Source organism: Diabrotica undecimpunctata, chromosome 3 (assembly GCF_040954645.1).
Source record: "Diabrotica undecimpunctata isolate CICGRU chromosome 3, icDiaUnde3, whole genome shotgun sequence".
NCBI lineage: Eukaryota > Metazoa > Arthropoda > Insecta > Coleoptera > Chrysomelidae > Diabrotica > Diabrotica undecimpunctata.
The window spans coordinates 79238169-79255045 of record NC_092805.1 but is presented as its reverse complement, the minus strand read 5'-3'; the positions used below and the strand labels follow the sequence as shown (position 1 = coordinate 79255045).

General features: G+C 34.3%; 1 protein-coding gene across 3 annotated transcripts in view; it reads right to left on the bottom strand.

Annotated features, from left to right (window-relative positions):
- Positions 1–15209, bottom strand: part of LOC140436944 (prostatic acid phosphatase-like) — a 124789-nt gene extending 109580 nt beyond the window's left edge. For all 3 annotated transcript variants that reach the window (XM_072526124.1, XM_072526125.1, XM_072526123.1), the window contains exon 1: positions 14947–15209. In XM_072526124.1, coding sequence (XP_072382225.1) covers positions 14947–15069 — 123 coding nt within the window. In that variant the 5' untranslated portion in view covers positions 15070–15209. The remainder of the gene's footprint in view (positions 1–14946) is intronic.
- Positions 15210–16877: the final 1668 nt, after the last annotated feature.

Below are 16877 nucleotides of genomic sequence, written 5' to 3'. Positions count from 1 at the left end.
TAGTTTTATTCTTATGATTATATCAGTGGTTGTTTAAAATTTATAAATAACTAGGGTATGCTTTTCAGCAAGTTGGTACTTGCTCTTACTTCTAAATTGACGGATCAGCCGTTTAACTGCCTGTACTGAACTTTCTTCTTCATTTTTCAAATATATATAAAAATTAATAAAAACCACTCTGACATACCGCTGATTGAAATGTTGGATACCCTGGCTTATACTATTCAATCAACGAAAATACTAAGATTACACGGGGGGAATATTATGGGGTTATTTCTGGTTTCGTCATAATTTACACTGAAATTACTAACAAGAGAGTGCTCTCACTTCCACGTGTTGAAATTGATATATAGTACCAACAGATGCCATATTATACCATCAGTACTAATAAAATAGAAACTATCAAATTAATGTCAATTTCATTTAATCAAACGTACTAACCTTAGACATGGTCATTTAAGGAAACACACCTCAAAAATGTTGACAATAAATTAAAAATATCTAAAGCGTTATAAAAGTACCAGAGCAGCAAAGCTCACAGCATTTTTCGAAAAATAAACTCCGATTCGAAGATTAAAACGTCAAACAAAATGTAAAAACCTATTCATATCTTGAGATATAAAATCTTCAATTTAGATATTGAACATTCTTAATAAATGTATAATCTAATATTTAAGCTTGTTTATGTTTTACAGACTTGGAAAACACTAAACAGACAAATATTTATTCTTTAATGTACTAGGTTCTAAAAAAAGTGTACTCAAAACGAATAAATATTATCTACCAAGTGTTTTATTCCAGTTTCATATGAAAGCACCAGATATTAGATATTATAAATTGCATAGGTACAAATTTGAGATAAAAACCAAATGATAGAGCATATAGTGAAATATAAATATCTTATAATAGATGTATCGAGCGAGGATAAGGTTATTGATGAGAAAAAAAAGACCTATCGCTGAGGAAGTGAGAAAGTAATTGGCAAACGCAAACAGCACTTTAATTACATTAAATGAAATATGCATTACAATCTATTATGATACACATATATTCGTACCGCAGAAACAAGACAATTAATAAACACGTTAAGAGAATCTTAATAATAACCAAAATTTAACTTTTAATACACAGAAGAAATAATGATATACAGAAGATATATAAATTAAAAAACTTTATCCACTTATTGTACGCAAAAGAAATACCTCTAGAAAAACTCAAAACGATCGAAAATATATACCAAAACAACACAATAAAAGTAAAAGTAGACGAAGAACTAACCGACCCTATTGAAACTGACAATGAGATAAGACAGGGATATTCCCTGAGTCCTTTATAGTTCATCCTGATTATGGATGAAATAATAAAAAAGTAATAACTAAAAAGGATACCAAATGGAAGAAAAACAAATTAAAATAATCTGCAATACTACTCTTTCAAAGTGAAGATGATTTACAACGTATCCTGCACCAATTTCATATAAAATTTAACATGTTAATTTCCCCAAAAGAGACAAAATGCATGATTACAACAGCAAATTTACTAAGATGTTAATTGGAGCTAAAAGGTCAGATAATAGAACAAGTGATGGAGTTTAAATATCTAGGCATCACATTATCTAGCTACGGAAAGCTCGAAACTGAAGTGGAAGATCCAGTGAATAGAGCAAACAGAGCCCCAGGCTGCCTAAATGAAACAATACGAAGAAATAAAAATATCGGGAAAGAAACGAAAGGCAGAATTTACAAAACAGTCATCAGACCAATAATGGCATACGCGGCAGAAACGAGACCTGACACAGAGAGGACAGAAAGGGTGTTAGAAACAGCAGAGATGAAAACACTTATAAAAATTGATGGTAAGACACTATGGGACAGAGCTAGAAGTACAGATATACGACGTAGATGCAAGGTGGAGAACATCAAGAACTGGTTAAGAAATAGAAGAGTAGAATGGAACAATCATATAAGCCGAATGACAACAAATAGAGTAGTAAAGACGGCAACAGACGGTTAACCCATAGGAAAATGATCAGTAGGAAGACCACGAAAACGATGGAACGGCAACTTACTGGAGGCACATTAAAAAACAGACAGAGTCATGTCTATATAAAAAGAAGAAGAAGAAGATACACAGGATAATCATTAAAATAGCTGCAAGAAAGATAAAATAAATCAGTCATATTAATGTAGAATAGCAGAGGACAGAGTGTTTAGAGAAAATAATGAATCAGTCATATTAATGTAGAATAGCAGAGGACAGAGTATTTGTCATAGCTTTGGACTAGTGCCCAATTGAAAAAATAACACAGGTCGTTAAAACAAGACGGAACTTTAGAAAGAAAATAGAATAGATTTAAAAAAAATAAAAGCATAAACATGTCTTTTCCTACTTTTTTAATATTGAAAATACGTAAATAGAACATTGAATTAAAATGTTACCTTTGATATCTGTGATAAACCTATCACCTGAACAGTAGCCCCGATGTATGTAGTTGAAATTGTTTACACTTATTTTAACTGTTTATTTTTTTATTATCTATAGATGAGTTGCGACCGATATCACAAACTTATTTATTTTCCACAAAGAGGCCCTTTAATACCTAAAATTATTACTATACAAATCTGATTCGAAATATCGTCAAAAAGTACTACACGGCATGTAAAATTTAAATTTTTAATAAAAAGTAAAAGATTAGGCATTACTTCTGTGGTTCAAAGAACGAGCCTTTACGAAGATTGAAGTCAAATTGGTCCTTTTTAGGACCAACTATTCTAATAACATATGTCTATAACTGTTAAGGGTATCTCTAAAGATCAAGAAACTTTACTTTACTTAAACTTATCAGACATATGAGCTAAACACGAATCTGACTTATTTCTAGTGCAGGAAACACATATAGGGCCTAACCTAGGGTATTTGGTATACAGCTGATCGTTAAAACCACATTATAGATATAGACATGCTATTTCTGTCGAAAAAGAAGCAAAGAATAACTCTAAGAAGAGAGTTATTCTTATATTGTAGAGTAAGAAAGGACAAAACCAGTCAGCTGAGAGAACCTTTTAACGATGTTGAGCTTAAATCCGCCATCTACATATTTAATGAAAAATAATACAACTACCGACATTGAGGGAGAATATGGAGAAATTATGGAGATACCCAAAGTCTAGAGACAAGCCAAAGTTGTTAACTTGCTTAAACCTGGCAAAAACTCCAACGACCACAAAAACTATCGGCCAATATCTTTATTTTGTCAGCTATTCAAAATACTTTTGCACAAGATCGTTAATATGATATCACCGATATTAGAAGAAAAACTTAAATTAAAAGGCAAAAGTGGCTATAGATAGGAAAGATTATGTACATCACAAATACTAAATCAAAGACCAGTACGACAAATATCGGGTATCAGGGGTGGTATTTTTCACTCTAAATGCCGCTTAGGACACCTTAAATTACAGAATATTTCTTTAAAAACTATATGATATCCCCTTACATAACAAACTCACTTATGTTGTCTCCGTATACCTACACAAAAGAATATTTTTTGTATCACACAATGGTAAGAATACCAGTTGAAGAACAGTCTCGCTTGGGGTAGCATAAAGGCACCTACACTGTATAACATTTACACAAACGAACGATCCATACCGGTAGATACTAGGACTTCTATTAAATAGACGATACACCTATTATATATATAAATAAACTATGATTCAATTTTTAGCCAAAACCCCTGAAAAACTCGTGTGTGCTCCTTTAATTTCCCTAACATAGTAACTTTCACAAAACTGAACATCCAATAATGTCATGAATTTGTTGAACGGTAGACTTCCTATAAATTCCTTGAAAATAGTTTGTATCGCACGGGGTCAGTCACAGATCATTGTTTAAAACTAAAAGGTAAATTGATGACCAGAAATAATATACTTTGCAAGTTTGTCAGCTAAAAATGAGGCGCACGTCCTTCCGCCCTTAAAACATAGAAGCTTGCACTATATGCTTCTGCTGCCGAATATACCTTGTTAGACAAATTAACCATTCTTTCTTTTTGTGCACACTAGTACCTATTTTAACACAAAAATATCCACTGAAGCACTTAATGAGTAATGAGAAATCAAGAACGTTACGGCCTTCTCCAGCTGATTCTCCAAGGGAAAGTAAATGGTAAGAAAGGACCGGGAAGAAGACGCATTTCCTGGCTTCAAAATTTACGAAAGTGGTATAACACGACTACCACTGAACTGTTCCGCGCTGCAGTAAACAAAGTAAAGATAGCCGTGATGATCGCCAACATCCGGAACGGATAGGCACTTTAAGAAGAAGAAGAAGCACTTAACCATATTTATTTTGAGATAACCTTCTATCGAGATATCATATTTAGGACACAAATAAGACCAGAACTAAAATAATAAAAAAGCTTTATACAAGATATTGCAGAAGATTGGATAAAATAAAAGTAGTTTTTATTAATCGGATGCTTACATAAAACGTACAAAGACATACTCACGTAAACAAAATATATTACGAAATTTCTGTAATTACTAAACTAATAAAATAACTAATAAAATTATATTAAATAAAAAAACAACATTATTTTTAAAAATGCAGAAAAAATAAAATTTTCTATGCAAGCGAACATTCAATAATAAGCCCAAATCCTTTTGTATCTACATACCTGTTTTTTAAAGAACCAGTTACATTTTAGTACTTAGTTATACCAGGTAATATGATATCCTCTGTTACACAGTGTAATGCGTATGACATTCCACTGTCTACAAACAGTAGATAAAAATAAGGAGCCCATATAAACCGTTCAGGGTATATGTTGAAAATATACGGTATAATCGCACAGTTGCCAAACTCTCAGAGCTTACTTAAACCGATAAACGTATGGTTCAAATATACAATGAAGAAGATCTGAACGACCCCTATAATATATACACGTGAACTAAGCGATATACATTTATGATACAGGGGTATTTACGGGCTCCAAAAAATTTTTATAAATTATTAAACTCTACATGTTGATGAATCGACTGAACCAATATTACGGAATTGTCAAGTGAGCTCCGTATATCGGTATCCACTTGACCACGGAGCTCAATTGAACCTGAATTTTAACATGGGCGGAGTCCACTTTATGCCGTAGATATATATATATATATATATATATATATATATATATATATATATAAATATATATATAAATATATATATATATATATATATATATATATATATATATATATATATATATATATATATATATATATATATATATATTTATATATATCATGAATGCAAAATATATTTAACCAAATCTGGCGCATGTAAAAAACTTCTTGAACAGGTATGTGTGGTAACGGTAAGTTCTGTATATAAACAATAAACAGAACTACCGTATCATTGTCCTTTGTCCAAATAGATCTGGATCTTTAAGTTTTAATTTAAAGTTTTTACACTGCTACATACGTCTACTTGTCGTCATCCAAATGATAAGTTAAAATTTTCAACGGGTGTTGTGTTTTTAGCTAATAGGTTGGTTAATCTTACAACTCGATCACGAGAGACACCGTAAATTTGTATAAAAACATTTTTGCAAATTGGTATAATAACACCACTTATTTTTGTTATATGCTATATACAAAAGACTTATTTTTTATTCGTGAGGTTGGAGTTTTATCTACGCCCAAGTTAGGCCTATTATCTTGATTTGGATTTTTGTTCACTCTACGCTTTATTTCAGTAGTTTCTAGTGAGGTATGTAAATATAACTCTTGCTGGTTCTTGATATTCATAGAATAAAAAACTTTTCAGATCTGATTTTTAATCTCAATATTAATAGATAAATAACATTTCCGTAGACGTTTGCATATTAGGTTATCGGAAACAGATTTACGTGGAACAACATAACCTTTATAGTTTATGTATTCCTCACCTCTTACTTTTGATTTTCGTATTACATTACGTTTATATTTCACTTTATTAGAAATACTATGTTTTCTTTTTACTTCAGGTTCATCTTCAGAACTTTCACTATGCATTTTTTATATAACACAAGATATAAAGTAAGAATGCAAAATACCAACTCTAGCCTCAATTTAAAAAACTAAATGGGTTGTAAAACAACTGACTGTTGCTGTATGTCTAAATAAAAATAAACTCAATCCTGTTGCCTGTGGAAATAGATTTCTACAAAATAGTGCTGTCAAAGTAGCAAACTGAAATTTACTTCAGAAACCCGTTAAGTGAGGTTGCTTGTCAGGTTTCTGCACTAAACTCAATATTGGTGTTGACATGTGAACCACTTAGAGTCAGGCCTTTTGACGGGTTTCTGCACTGAAATATGTATTTATGTTTAAAGAATCAGAATCTGTATTAAACTAATTTTTGATAAAAATGTCAGTTGTCGGGTTTCTAAAAAAAACGATTAAATTGTAAGAGTGCACTTGCACATAACGTGCACTTATTAACGAACCGTCACTGCAAGGAATATCTTAAATAAGTATTGGTGCCAAAATACACAACAATGATCACGTTCAGTGCCAAGTGCCAGCTGCTGAACAGTACAGACTGAGTCAAAGCCGGACGTTTTAGTCTGAGCCGTGAATGTAAGCACTGCTATAGCGGAGACATAGCGTGTGCAGTGGCCAAGGCCAAATAAGAGGCAAAAGCCTAAGCCGAGAGGGAGCTAAACCGAGGAGACTTGTTTTTTAATCGAGTTTTCAAGGAGGCCAAAATCGAGGCATAGGAAAGCGAAGAAGCATACGGGCTATTTAGCCCGTCGGGATACTCCCCGTGCCACTGTTTGGGATGACACTATAGGATATAATTTTTTAGAAATTTATATCTGGCGGACACGGCCCCAAGGTCAGGGAGGTGAGAAACGCTTAGTTCTGCCTAGAGTGTGAACAACCGCGTGTGAGGTCACTGGGTGGCACCCAGAAGCCCTGCTGACAATAGTCAGACGGTCGACAAAACACGCTTTCTCTTAAAAGTTTAGGATTCCGTCCCCAAACAATGAATCGATCCCGATCCCTGTCTGTCCGAAAGACAACCCAGTCCCTATAGTTTCAGCGAGAGGAAACTCCACTGCAATATCTACGATGCGCTACCATCCGAAGATGACGGCAAAACAAACTACGAGATCTTTAAAGAATTGCCAACTAAAGATAACGTTGCAGAAACGGACCTCAAACGTCCCAAAAACAAGAAAAAGAGGACAAAAGATCGGCGGAGGGAAACCGCGGAACAGAAATCAATACAACGGATGACGACATACCGACAGATAAACGGCCAGCTACAAAAAGATTATTAAGACAGAGGAGTAGTGAGGACGAAAAGTCTTAACTAAATTTACTAAAAGCCGTATTAAAGGAGAAGGATGCCGAAATTACGGCCCTAAAGAAGAAAATAGAGGAACTGCAAGAAATAATGGTTGCCTCAAAAAAGTCAATCATTGACCATATGGATTCCAAATTCAAAGAATTGAATAAAGGAAAGAACAGCAATAAAGAGGATAGCTTGGAAACCCAGGTCAAAAAGAAAAAAGAATATAATCTGAAAAACCAGGCCAAAAAGGCAACAAGCACCAAACCAGAGAAGACAAAATTTACGGGAGCAATCCCAAAAAACAAACAGGTAGCTGAAAACCCTAAAAGAATAAAAAAGAAGAGCCGAAAAAAGGCAACAAGAAAGAAGATTTCCCCCGCTAACGACTTCAAAGTCAACAGCAGAAGAAAATGCACAAGACAGTAGTGCGCAAGTCGCTCAACATCCTTCGTCTCCGTGTCAAATAGAAACAGACGGAAAAACTCCAAAAGCAAAACCGGCGTGGACACCAAAACCGCCTGTAATTAAATTACAGAGCGTGAACAGAACTGGCGCAATTCTCAATATTGCCCAGAAGCAGAACGTAATTACAGCAAAGAAGCTGTCAAGAAGTGGAATAAAGACAATTATTTAGGCAAACAGTCCTAAAGACTACAGGAAAATGATTCAAATAATTAAGAATTTCAATGAAACCACACCGATCCAGAGGATAGCCTTCCCGTTAGAGAAAGACATTAAACCACGTATGGTAATAAGAGGACTACGTCCTACCACAAATACGACGGAGATGTTCGAAGCACTAACAAACGAACACAACATCGAATGTTTCTTAATAAAAAATATGATCTCTAAGACGCACAAAGACCTTGCTTTAAAACACCCCGTTGTGTAAAGTGCGACAAAAGCCACCATAGTGGAGACTGCCAGATGCCTAAAGAGTAAAAGGCAAAATGTGCAAATTGCCAGGGACAGCACCCGGCAAACTTTAGAGGGTATCCCAGATGCCCAACTGCAACCTCAAAAAGAAAGACCAAAAGCCTCACAACGAAGGCCACAATCTACATCCAGCCACAATACATACGCTCAGGCAGCCAAGGCGCAAAACACTGAGAATACGATTCTTATCTCGAAATAACAAGATGGCCTAGTAAACTCAGTAAAAAAACTAGTTACTAGGATAGTCCGCGAGGCGATCAACGACATAAAGCTAGCACTGAATTGGTTCAAGCAAATAGGAGATACTTAAGGATAGGCTTCTGGCATCCAGTAGGCATAGGGACCAACCAGAATATACTGGGCGAACTGGTCAACAGATACGAAATGGATGTCGTGGCAATACAGGAATCAAAGCTGACGAACGACATCAATATCAAGTTTCTGGGTTACGACATACATGGGAACGATAACACAGGAAGATCAGGTGGCACAGCAATATTAGTGAAAAAAGGCATAAGACACATTCGAATTCTAATACGACAACTGAATACTATGCAAGCAAGAGACAGTAAGAATACAAATAAGGCAAGGAGAAGTTAAAATTACCTCCGCCCACGTAAGACCTCAAGATCCACTGATCGAAGATGACTTAAAAATGTTCCTAAATGACGAACCCTCAATTATAATAGGAAACCTAAACGCAAGATCTTCAAACTGAAACAACAGAGCTACGAACAGAAAAGACTACTAAATACATATTTAGAAAACAACGACGACGTTATGGCAATGGTCCTCACAAACCTCACACACTACCCAGGACACGAACTTCCTATACACATAGATATTGTAGCTGCAAGAAACCTAGGACTACAAACAGAATTACAAACAATAAAGATGGCAAAACGCACCATAACCCCATCTTTTTAGAACTACGAAAGTGGGAAGAAGAGAGCATAACCAAAGAGTAAAAAAGAAAACAAAGTGGACGAACTTCAAAAGACTCGTGAGAACTGGATTAAACACAGTTCCAGTGATAGACAACCCACAAGAAATAGAAGACAGAGTCCTAGAGTTGAAAAACATAATCCAAAAAGCACTCAGAAACAGCACTAGGGGAAGAGGAAGTAGAAATCCACACGAGTAGATTTAAAGATATACCACCAAGTAATAAAAGACTTGATAAGGGAAAAGAGCAGAGCAAAGCAGACAGCAAGAAGGACAAGAAACCAGGCAGATAAAAATAGAGCAAATAGGTTAAAGAGAGAGGTCAAAACAGCACTACAACAACACAGTAGTGAAAGCTGAGAAAACCACATAAGGGACATGGAGGAACAAGGACCAAATAAGCAAAATATTTGGAGGCTTTAGAGAATACTGAGAAACGACAGAAAACCAATCCCTTCATTACATGGAGAAAACGGAATAGTTTACACTACTGTGGAAAAAGCATAGTTAATAAGGAGTAATCTCGAGAGAGAGAGAGAGAGAGAGAGAGTGTGTGTGTACATTAAATTACCACCCAGACGAGGACATCGACTTCATAGAAGAAGTCGAAAGACAAAGAAAAAGACCTGAAAACCTCAACAAGATCATTCCTCCTACATCACCGGAGGAAATAAACGAGCTAATTAAAAATAGTTCCCCAAAAAAAGCGCCTGGTCCACACCAAATAACTAACAGGGCCCTAAAGTAGGGGTTCGGTATTATAAGGTAGAACTAAACGAACATGCCTATTACCACCTTAAAGTGAAGCAAACAAGAAACCATTAAGATTCAACAAGAAATGTTTTAGTTATCGCTGGTCATTTGAAGTAAGTGCATCGTAGTAAATATACCGTATCCACGTGGTCGCTGTTTTCACGAAAATTGAAGTTTCTTAGACAAGGTAGGTTATTCTAACTACAAAGTAAACCATTTTACGAAACAATTAAATTGAAACAAACGATTTTTGTACATATTTTATTAGTTTTTTTCACATATTTTTATTAACGATTTTTTAAGGAACAGTGAGACAACACAGCAGATGGAACAGTGAGACGCGTCTCACTGTTCCTTTACTGTCTCACTGTTCCGTTATAGTTGTATAAGCCAGGTCATTTGCAAAATAATTTCTCTTACAGAACGAAGATGCCAAGAAAAAATAAAACAGATCGGAAAATAGGAAGATTCTCTGAAGATATGATGAGACAGGCTGTTGAATTAGTACAAGGTGGCACTTCTATACGGCAAGCAGCACGAATAAAAGGAGTATCTTTCCAAACAGTCCACAGATATGTTAAAAAATATCAACAAGATGAGAACTTCCGTTTATGTCCTAATTACAAAGTAAAACAAATTTTTACTATCGAACAGGAGAACGACTTGTGCGAATATATAATTAAATGTTCTCTAAAATGTTTTATGGCCTATCAAGAGAAGATACCCGAAAACTGTCATATGAAGCCGCAGTTTACAATAACATAGTGGTTCCAGAAAACTGGCATACCTCAAAAATCGCTTCACTTGCCTGGATGAAAGGATTTCAGAAACGTCATTCCAATAATTTATCCCTCCGGACCCCAGAAGGTTGTAGTCTTGCAAGGGCAACCGGTTTCAATAAATTTAATGTTGAAATGTTTTTCAGTAAACTTGAAACCGTTTTACAGCGTTTCCCTGTGTTTGGAGATGGTAGTCGCATCTTTAATTTAGATGAGACAGGAACCGTTACCGTTCAAAAGTCCCAAAAAGTGTTTGCAAAAAGAGGTATACGACAGGTTAGTAAAGCCACAAGTGGCGAACGTGGAACACTCGTTACAACATGGTGTATTGTTGGAGCATCTGGAGTAGCTATTCCTCCTGCTCTGGTATTCCCAAGAGTACACTTTAAAGATTTTATGATAAATGGGTCGCCTCCTGGAACTTTAGGACTAGCTTCAAAAACAGGTTGGATGAATACAGAGTGCTTTGTGCAAGTTGTTAGGCATTTTATTAAGCACACTGATAGTACTAGAGAAAACCCTTCTTTATTGCTAATGGATAATCATCAAAGTCATTTATCGATTGAGGCAATCGATTTATGTAAAAATAATGGCGTTACAATTCTGACTATACCACCACACTGCACGAACAGATTACAGCCGTTGGACGTAGGTTTATTTAAGCCATTTCAGACTTTCTACAATGCTGCAGTAGATGCATGGATGATGAACCATCCCGGTCAGACATTTACAATTTACAACGTAGCAGCCTGTGTGGGCACAGCATATCCACGAGCAATGACGCCAGTTAACATCGCAAGCGCTCTTCGAAAATCTGGAATATTTCCATTCGATCGGCATGTCTTCGCTGAAGAAGATTTTTTGTCAAGTTTTGTGACAGATAGGCCGCTTGTTGCAGTTAAAGCTGCTGCTGAAAAGATAAGTGAATCTCCAGATGTAGAAAATCCAGGTCCAAGTCATACTCCTACTACTACTAAAAACCTTTGTTAGTCCAACAGTTTTTAAGGGTTATCCTAAAGCTCCGACAAGAAAATCTGTAGAGGGCAACAAAAGACGCAAAGGAAGGACGATGATAGCTACGGATACCCCGGAAAAAATGGAGCTGATTAAATCTAAAGAAAAAACACCAAAACAGAAAAAAGTAGCACGGCGCGTATTAGATAGTGATTCTGACGAGCAAGACGAAAATGAGATGGAACTACAAGATTTCAGCGGAGGGGAGGATTTTATTGGTGAAGATCCAGAACTAATTATTTTCGAAGATCTTGATCGCTGTCCAAATGATGGGAATTATGTGCTCGTTGAATTCAACTTTAAGCAAAAGACATATTATGTAGGCAAAGTCTTGTCTCAAATAAAAAAAAATGATTTTAAAATATCGTTTTTGCGAAAAAGCGCTAAATGTGAAAATAGGTTCTTCTTTCCAGTTGTCCCATATGTCTCACATGTATTAAAAAGAGACATTAAAATGATTTTGCCGCCCCCTTTAATGCAAGGGTTAACCAAGCGCCAAAGTTCGCTTTTAAAATTTGAATTAAACTTTGATAGTCTTAACGTCAAATAATGTTAATTGTTACGTCTCAGTGTTCCCACATTGAAAGGAACAGTGAGACATTTACTAATTTTTAATTTTTATATTTTTGAGGTTTTAACATTAACTTTTATGAGAAAACGACATGATTTTTCAGTTCTTATTTATATACCAAATATCATTGTACAATATAAGTTTAAAGTAGCATTTAATAAAAAAGTTATTGGCATTGAAATTTTTTCATCTCAGTGTTCCTACCACTCCCCTATCTACCAGTGAGAGCCATAGTGTATTTAACAAATATTATAAACGCGATGCTAAGATTTAAGAAATTCCCAAACAGTTGGAAAGAGGCCCATGTCATAATGTTACCAAAGCCAGGAAAAGACAGCACATTCCCGCAAAATTATAGGCCAATAAGCTTACTGCCTGCAATCAGCAAGATTGTAGAGAGAGTAATACTCAGCAGACTCCAAGCTGAAACAGATAGACTAGATATCATACCCGAAGCACAATTCGGCTTCAGATCAGAGCATTCCAGTGAGCTACAAGTACACAGATTAACAGAGTACAAAGCAGCTGGATTTAACGACAAGAAATACACAGAAGTTGCCTTCTTAGACGTAAAAAAGCTTTCGACAGAGTCTGGCATAAAGAACTGATTTATAAAATAAGAGGCTACGGTTACAATGGAGCAATGATAAGACTAATCTCTTCGTACTTGAGCAACCGAAGTTTCAGAGTGCGAATAGGATAAGTTCTGTCCAAACTCGGAAACCCGGTGGCTCAAGTACCACAGGGAGCGGTACTGTTACCTCTACTCCTCACAATATATACAGCAAACATACCTAGAACACCAGGTACATTACTAAGTCTATATGCCGACGACACAGCGACAGCGGCCAAACATAGAAACATAGACATAGCGGTAAATAATCTACAAACAGCATTAGACGACATGGAAGAATGGAGTTTAAAATGGAAAATAGCTTTAAACTCCGAAAAGACGCAGGCTGTACTTTTCAAAAAAAGACACCAACAAACAGAAGAACAAGTGACTGCAAAACAACCTCATCTGTGAAAAAGCGAAGCGAAATACCTCGGACAAAAGCTTAACGTTCAGTAAACACGTTGACGCCACAGTACAAAAAGCAAACATGGCCAAAGCATCAATAAGAAGCCTAATAGGAAGGAAAAGTAAACTAAGAATTACAACTAAGTTAAGACTAATAAATAGTATAATTCTTTATATACTAACATATGCATCTCTCGCATGAGGACACATAGGCAATACAAATAAAAATAAAATACAAGCGGCACACAACAGCGGCCTAAGAGAAGCAGCCAACGTACCGAGATACGTCGCAAAAAGATTCCTCTTCAGATAATTTCAGCAAATCAGAGTGACTGAAACCATGAAAAATAAAGCAAGAACAAAGTTCGCAGAAAAAGAGAACCATCTTAGTCGCATAATGCGAGAGATGATGAGGTATGACGCTTTCCACAGATGGAAGCACAAAAGACCGAAACAACAAATAATCGAATAACACCAAACATATATTAGAGAGAAAATAACAAAACACCAGAGAGAAAACATACAAAAATAACATAACAGCACACTAAGAAGACAGTTCGTAGCTCGAAAAAACTCGTGGACAACCGAAACGAATAGCATGGGCCCAGTTGCCTTAAGTGGATAAACTCTGTATTGTCATATTGTTAAATATTTGCATATATTTTTCAATATTATAGTATAGACATTGTACTAATTAAGATTTTTATGTTTCAGGCAACCTACAAAAAAAAATCAAAAAAACACAAAAAAAGGCCTCGGCTACCAAAAAAATTAAAAAATACTCACAAAAACCGGCGCAAGCCAACAAAAAAAAATTAACAAAAACCTTAAAAACCCGAGTACGTAGGCTACGTACGGTAGGGTACGTAGCACCAAGTTTCCGAACTGAGCCTAGCTCAGAGCGGAGACTTGAGGCCCAAGTAAGCAATTTTTAGTTCGCAGATAAGCCACATTAAGATAACAGGATCATAGCGACAATGCGCTGTCCTGAGTTTGATTTCGGGTAGGAAACCATGTTGGAGTTCTATTACCTAGGACTCCCACATGAAGAGCATTTGGCTGATAGTTGTGCCTCTATCGCGCATCAGAGTGCTATAGGGGGGAAAGGGATGGTCTCGAGCATTGGAGCGCGGTGGAGTGACTCCTGTTTTTACTCGAGTTAATACACCTCGCTCCGTTAAAGGTTAATTTTGTCAAAAATACGATAATTTCTTCTCTATTTAAATTCAAAAATTTAAAACAAAATTTTACTATAGTTAGAGGTAATTTATTTACCCGAATTTTTATTTTTTTTTGAAAATGTTTAAGTAATGCACTAGTTTAAAGTTTTATGTATTTGTTTTTAACTTTAGCAAACAAGAATTAAATTTATAAATTTAATCTTGTAATAGAGATTTGTTTATAAACAGATAATAAAAACAAAAATATGCGAAAAAGTTGAAAAACAATTGCAATTAACTTCAAAAAAAAATTTTATGAAATTAAAATTCATAATTTTAATGACTTTATTAATGTTTTTGGGTAACTTATAAACCCTATTGATTATGATTGATTCATTGTAAAAGAGGTCGAGAATATTAATCGATACATACCACAGCAACTGCTATTAAATTCGTATTATCCACTTGCAGATCGGTCGATTTAAAGGAATGAAAAACAGTGAAAAAAAGTACCAACGAAGCTAAAAATAGAAATGTTTTGATACTCTCGCACATTTTCGAGGAATTCTTATATTATAAATTGTTAAATCCCATACAATTTTGTACCAGCGTGTTTTTATATATTTTTTGGAAAATAGCGTTGCACAATCATGTTTTATCTCTTATCAGACTAGAACAGACTTAGGTACCGTCAATGTGTGTAATATGTACTAATAATGTTTTACTATAATTACTTTATTATTAGTTTAAAATTAGATAATTTTAATAAGATAAGTTTCTAATCATAAAATTTAGAACATAAATCCTCACAACTAAAAGTTGTTTATATAGGTGTCTTTTCATTTATACAGTTTATTTTGAAATGTTTGGTCTAGGAAAATAGGAAAGTTACTTCTATTTTGTTATATTTTGTTTTATTTTGTATTATTACCCAAAATTTTCCAACGAATTTCTCATAAGCATAAGTTGAATATTTATACATTTATTAGTCAGAAGATGTTAAATTGAAATGACTGCTGATGACATGCCATTTAGATAACACCCTAGAATAATTAAGCGTTAATTATGCTTCTATATAACTACATTCCTTGCATCGGCATGTAAGTACAATAAATTTATATACTATTTAAAACTACGCATACATACTATCGGCATAATTAACGCAATAAACTGATTGTGAGTAAATCTTATATTTATTTTATTAACCTTTCTTTTTCTGATGTTCACGTTGTAGTTTGAGTGATAATTTAAATATCTAATGAAAAGACTGATATGTTTTTAAACACACTTATGACAAATAAAAAAATGGGAACGAAAAGTATTTTTGAAATGTGGGAACAATTTAATTCCTGCGAATTAATATAATATACAAATAAGATACAATTTTTAATACACTTAAGTATCATACTTAGAAACATTACAAGCTAGTTTCTTCTTTATATTAAATAATTTGTTTTGGTGATAACTAGACTTCGGCAAATATGCAAATAAAAATGTAGAAAATATGCGCATATATATGCACGTGTTTACCCGAAAATATGCAAATATTTTACAAAATATGCATACAAATAAATAAAAAAATCGTACAATAGTAACAATTTTATTAAAAAAAAAGTGTACATAACTAAATACTTCCTACTATTCATTAAGATTTACATTTATTTTAAGTAACTACATCATTTTTAAGTGTGAATAAACTTAATTAGAATTATGGTAACAATAAATGACCAAGTGGTGTTCAAAATTTTCTAACAAAAACTTGTGGCTTCTGTCTGAGTATATATATTTATATATAGAAAAACTTCGTTCAACATCAACTGATGTAACGGGAGCATTTTTCAAACTAACCAAAACATTTGGTTCTAAATTAATTGTTTCCGAAATATTTCCAGCTAGAACACTGACTACTTCAGAAAGAATATGGTAACCTTTATTTTTTTCCATAGTAGCTTCAAATTTTTTTAAAATATCTTTTCCAATATTACCTCTAACGTTCCGACAACATAACGCAAATTCTTTTATTAATGCTGTACTTTCGAACAATGACAGTTTTGGTGATTCTAACTGAGTAATTGTTTTTTGAACAAAACTACAATTTGATTTTATAAATAAAAGTTCTTGTTGAAGCAAGTTACTCTGAAAAGTTTGTTTAGAATCCAAAAGAGATTGGGAACTTTCATCTGTTAACGTATCAATTATGTTCTTTATTTTAACAAAATGATCTGCATAAAAATTAGCTGCTTCTAACCATGTTCCCCATCGCGTTAAAATAGGTTGTGGTGGAAGAGTAATGTTAGGTAGTATTTCTTTATAAAGTTGAATTCTTATAGGAGATTTAAGAAATACTTTTTTGGCACTGGATA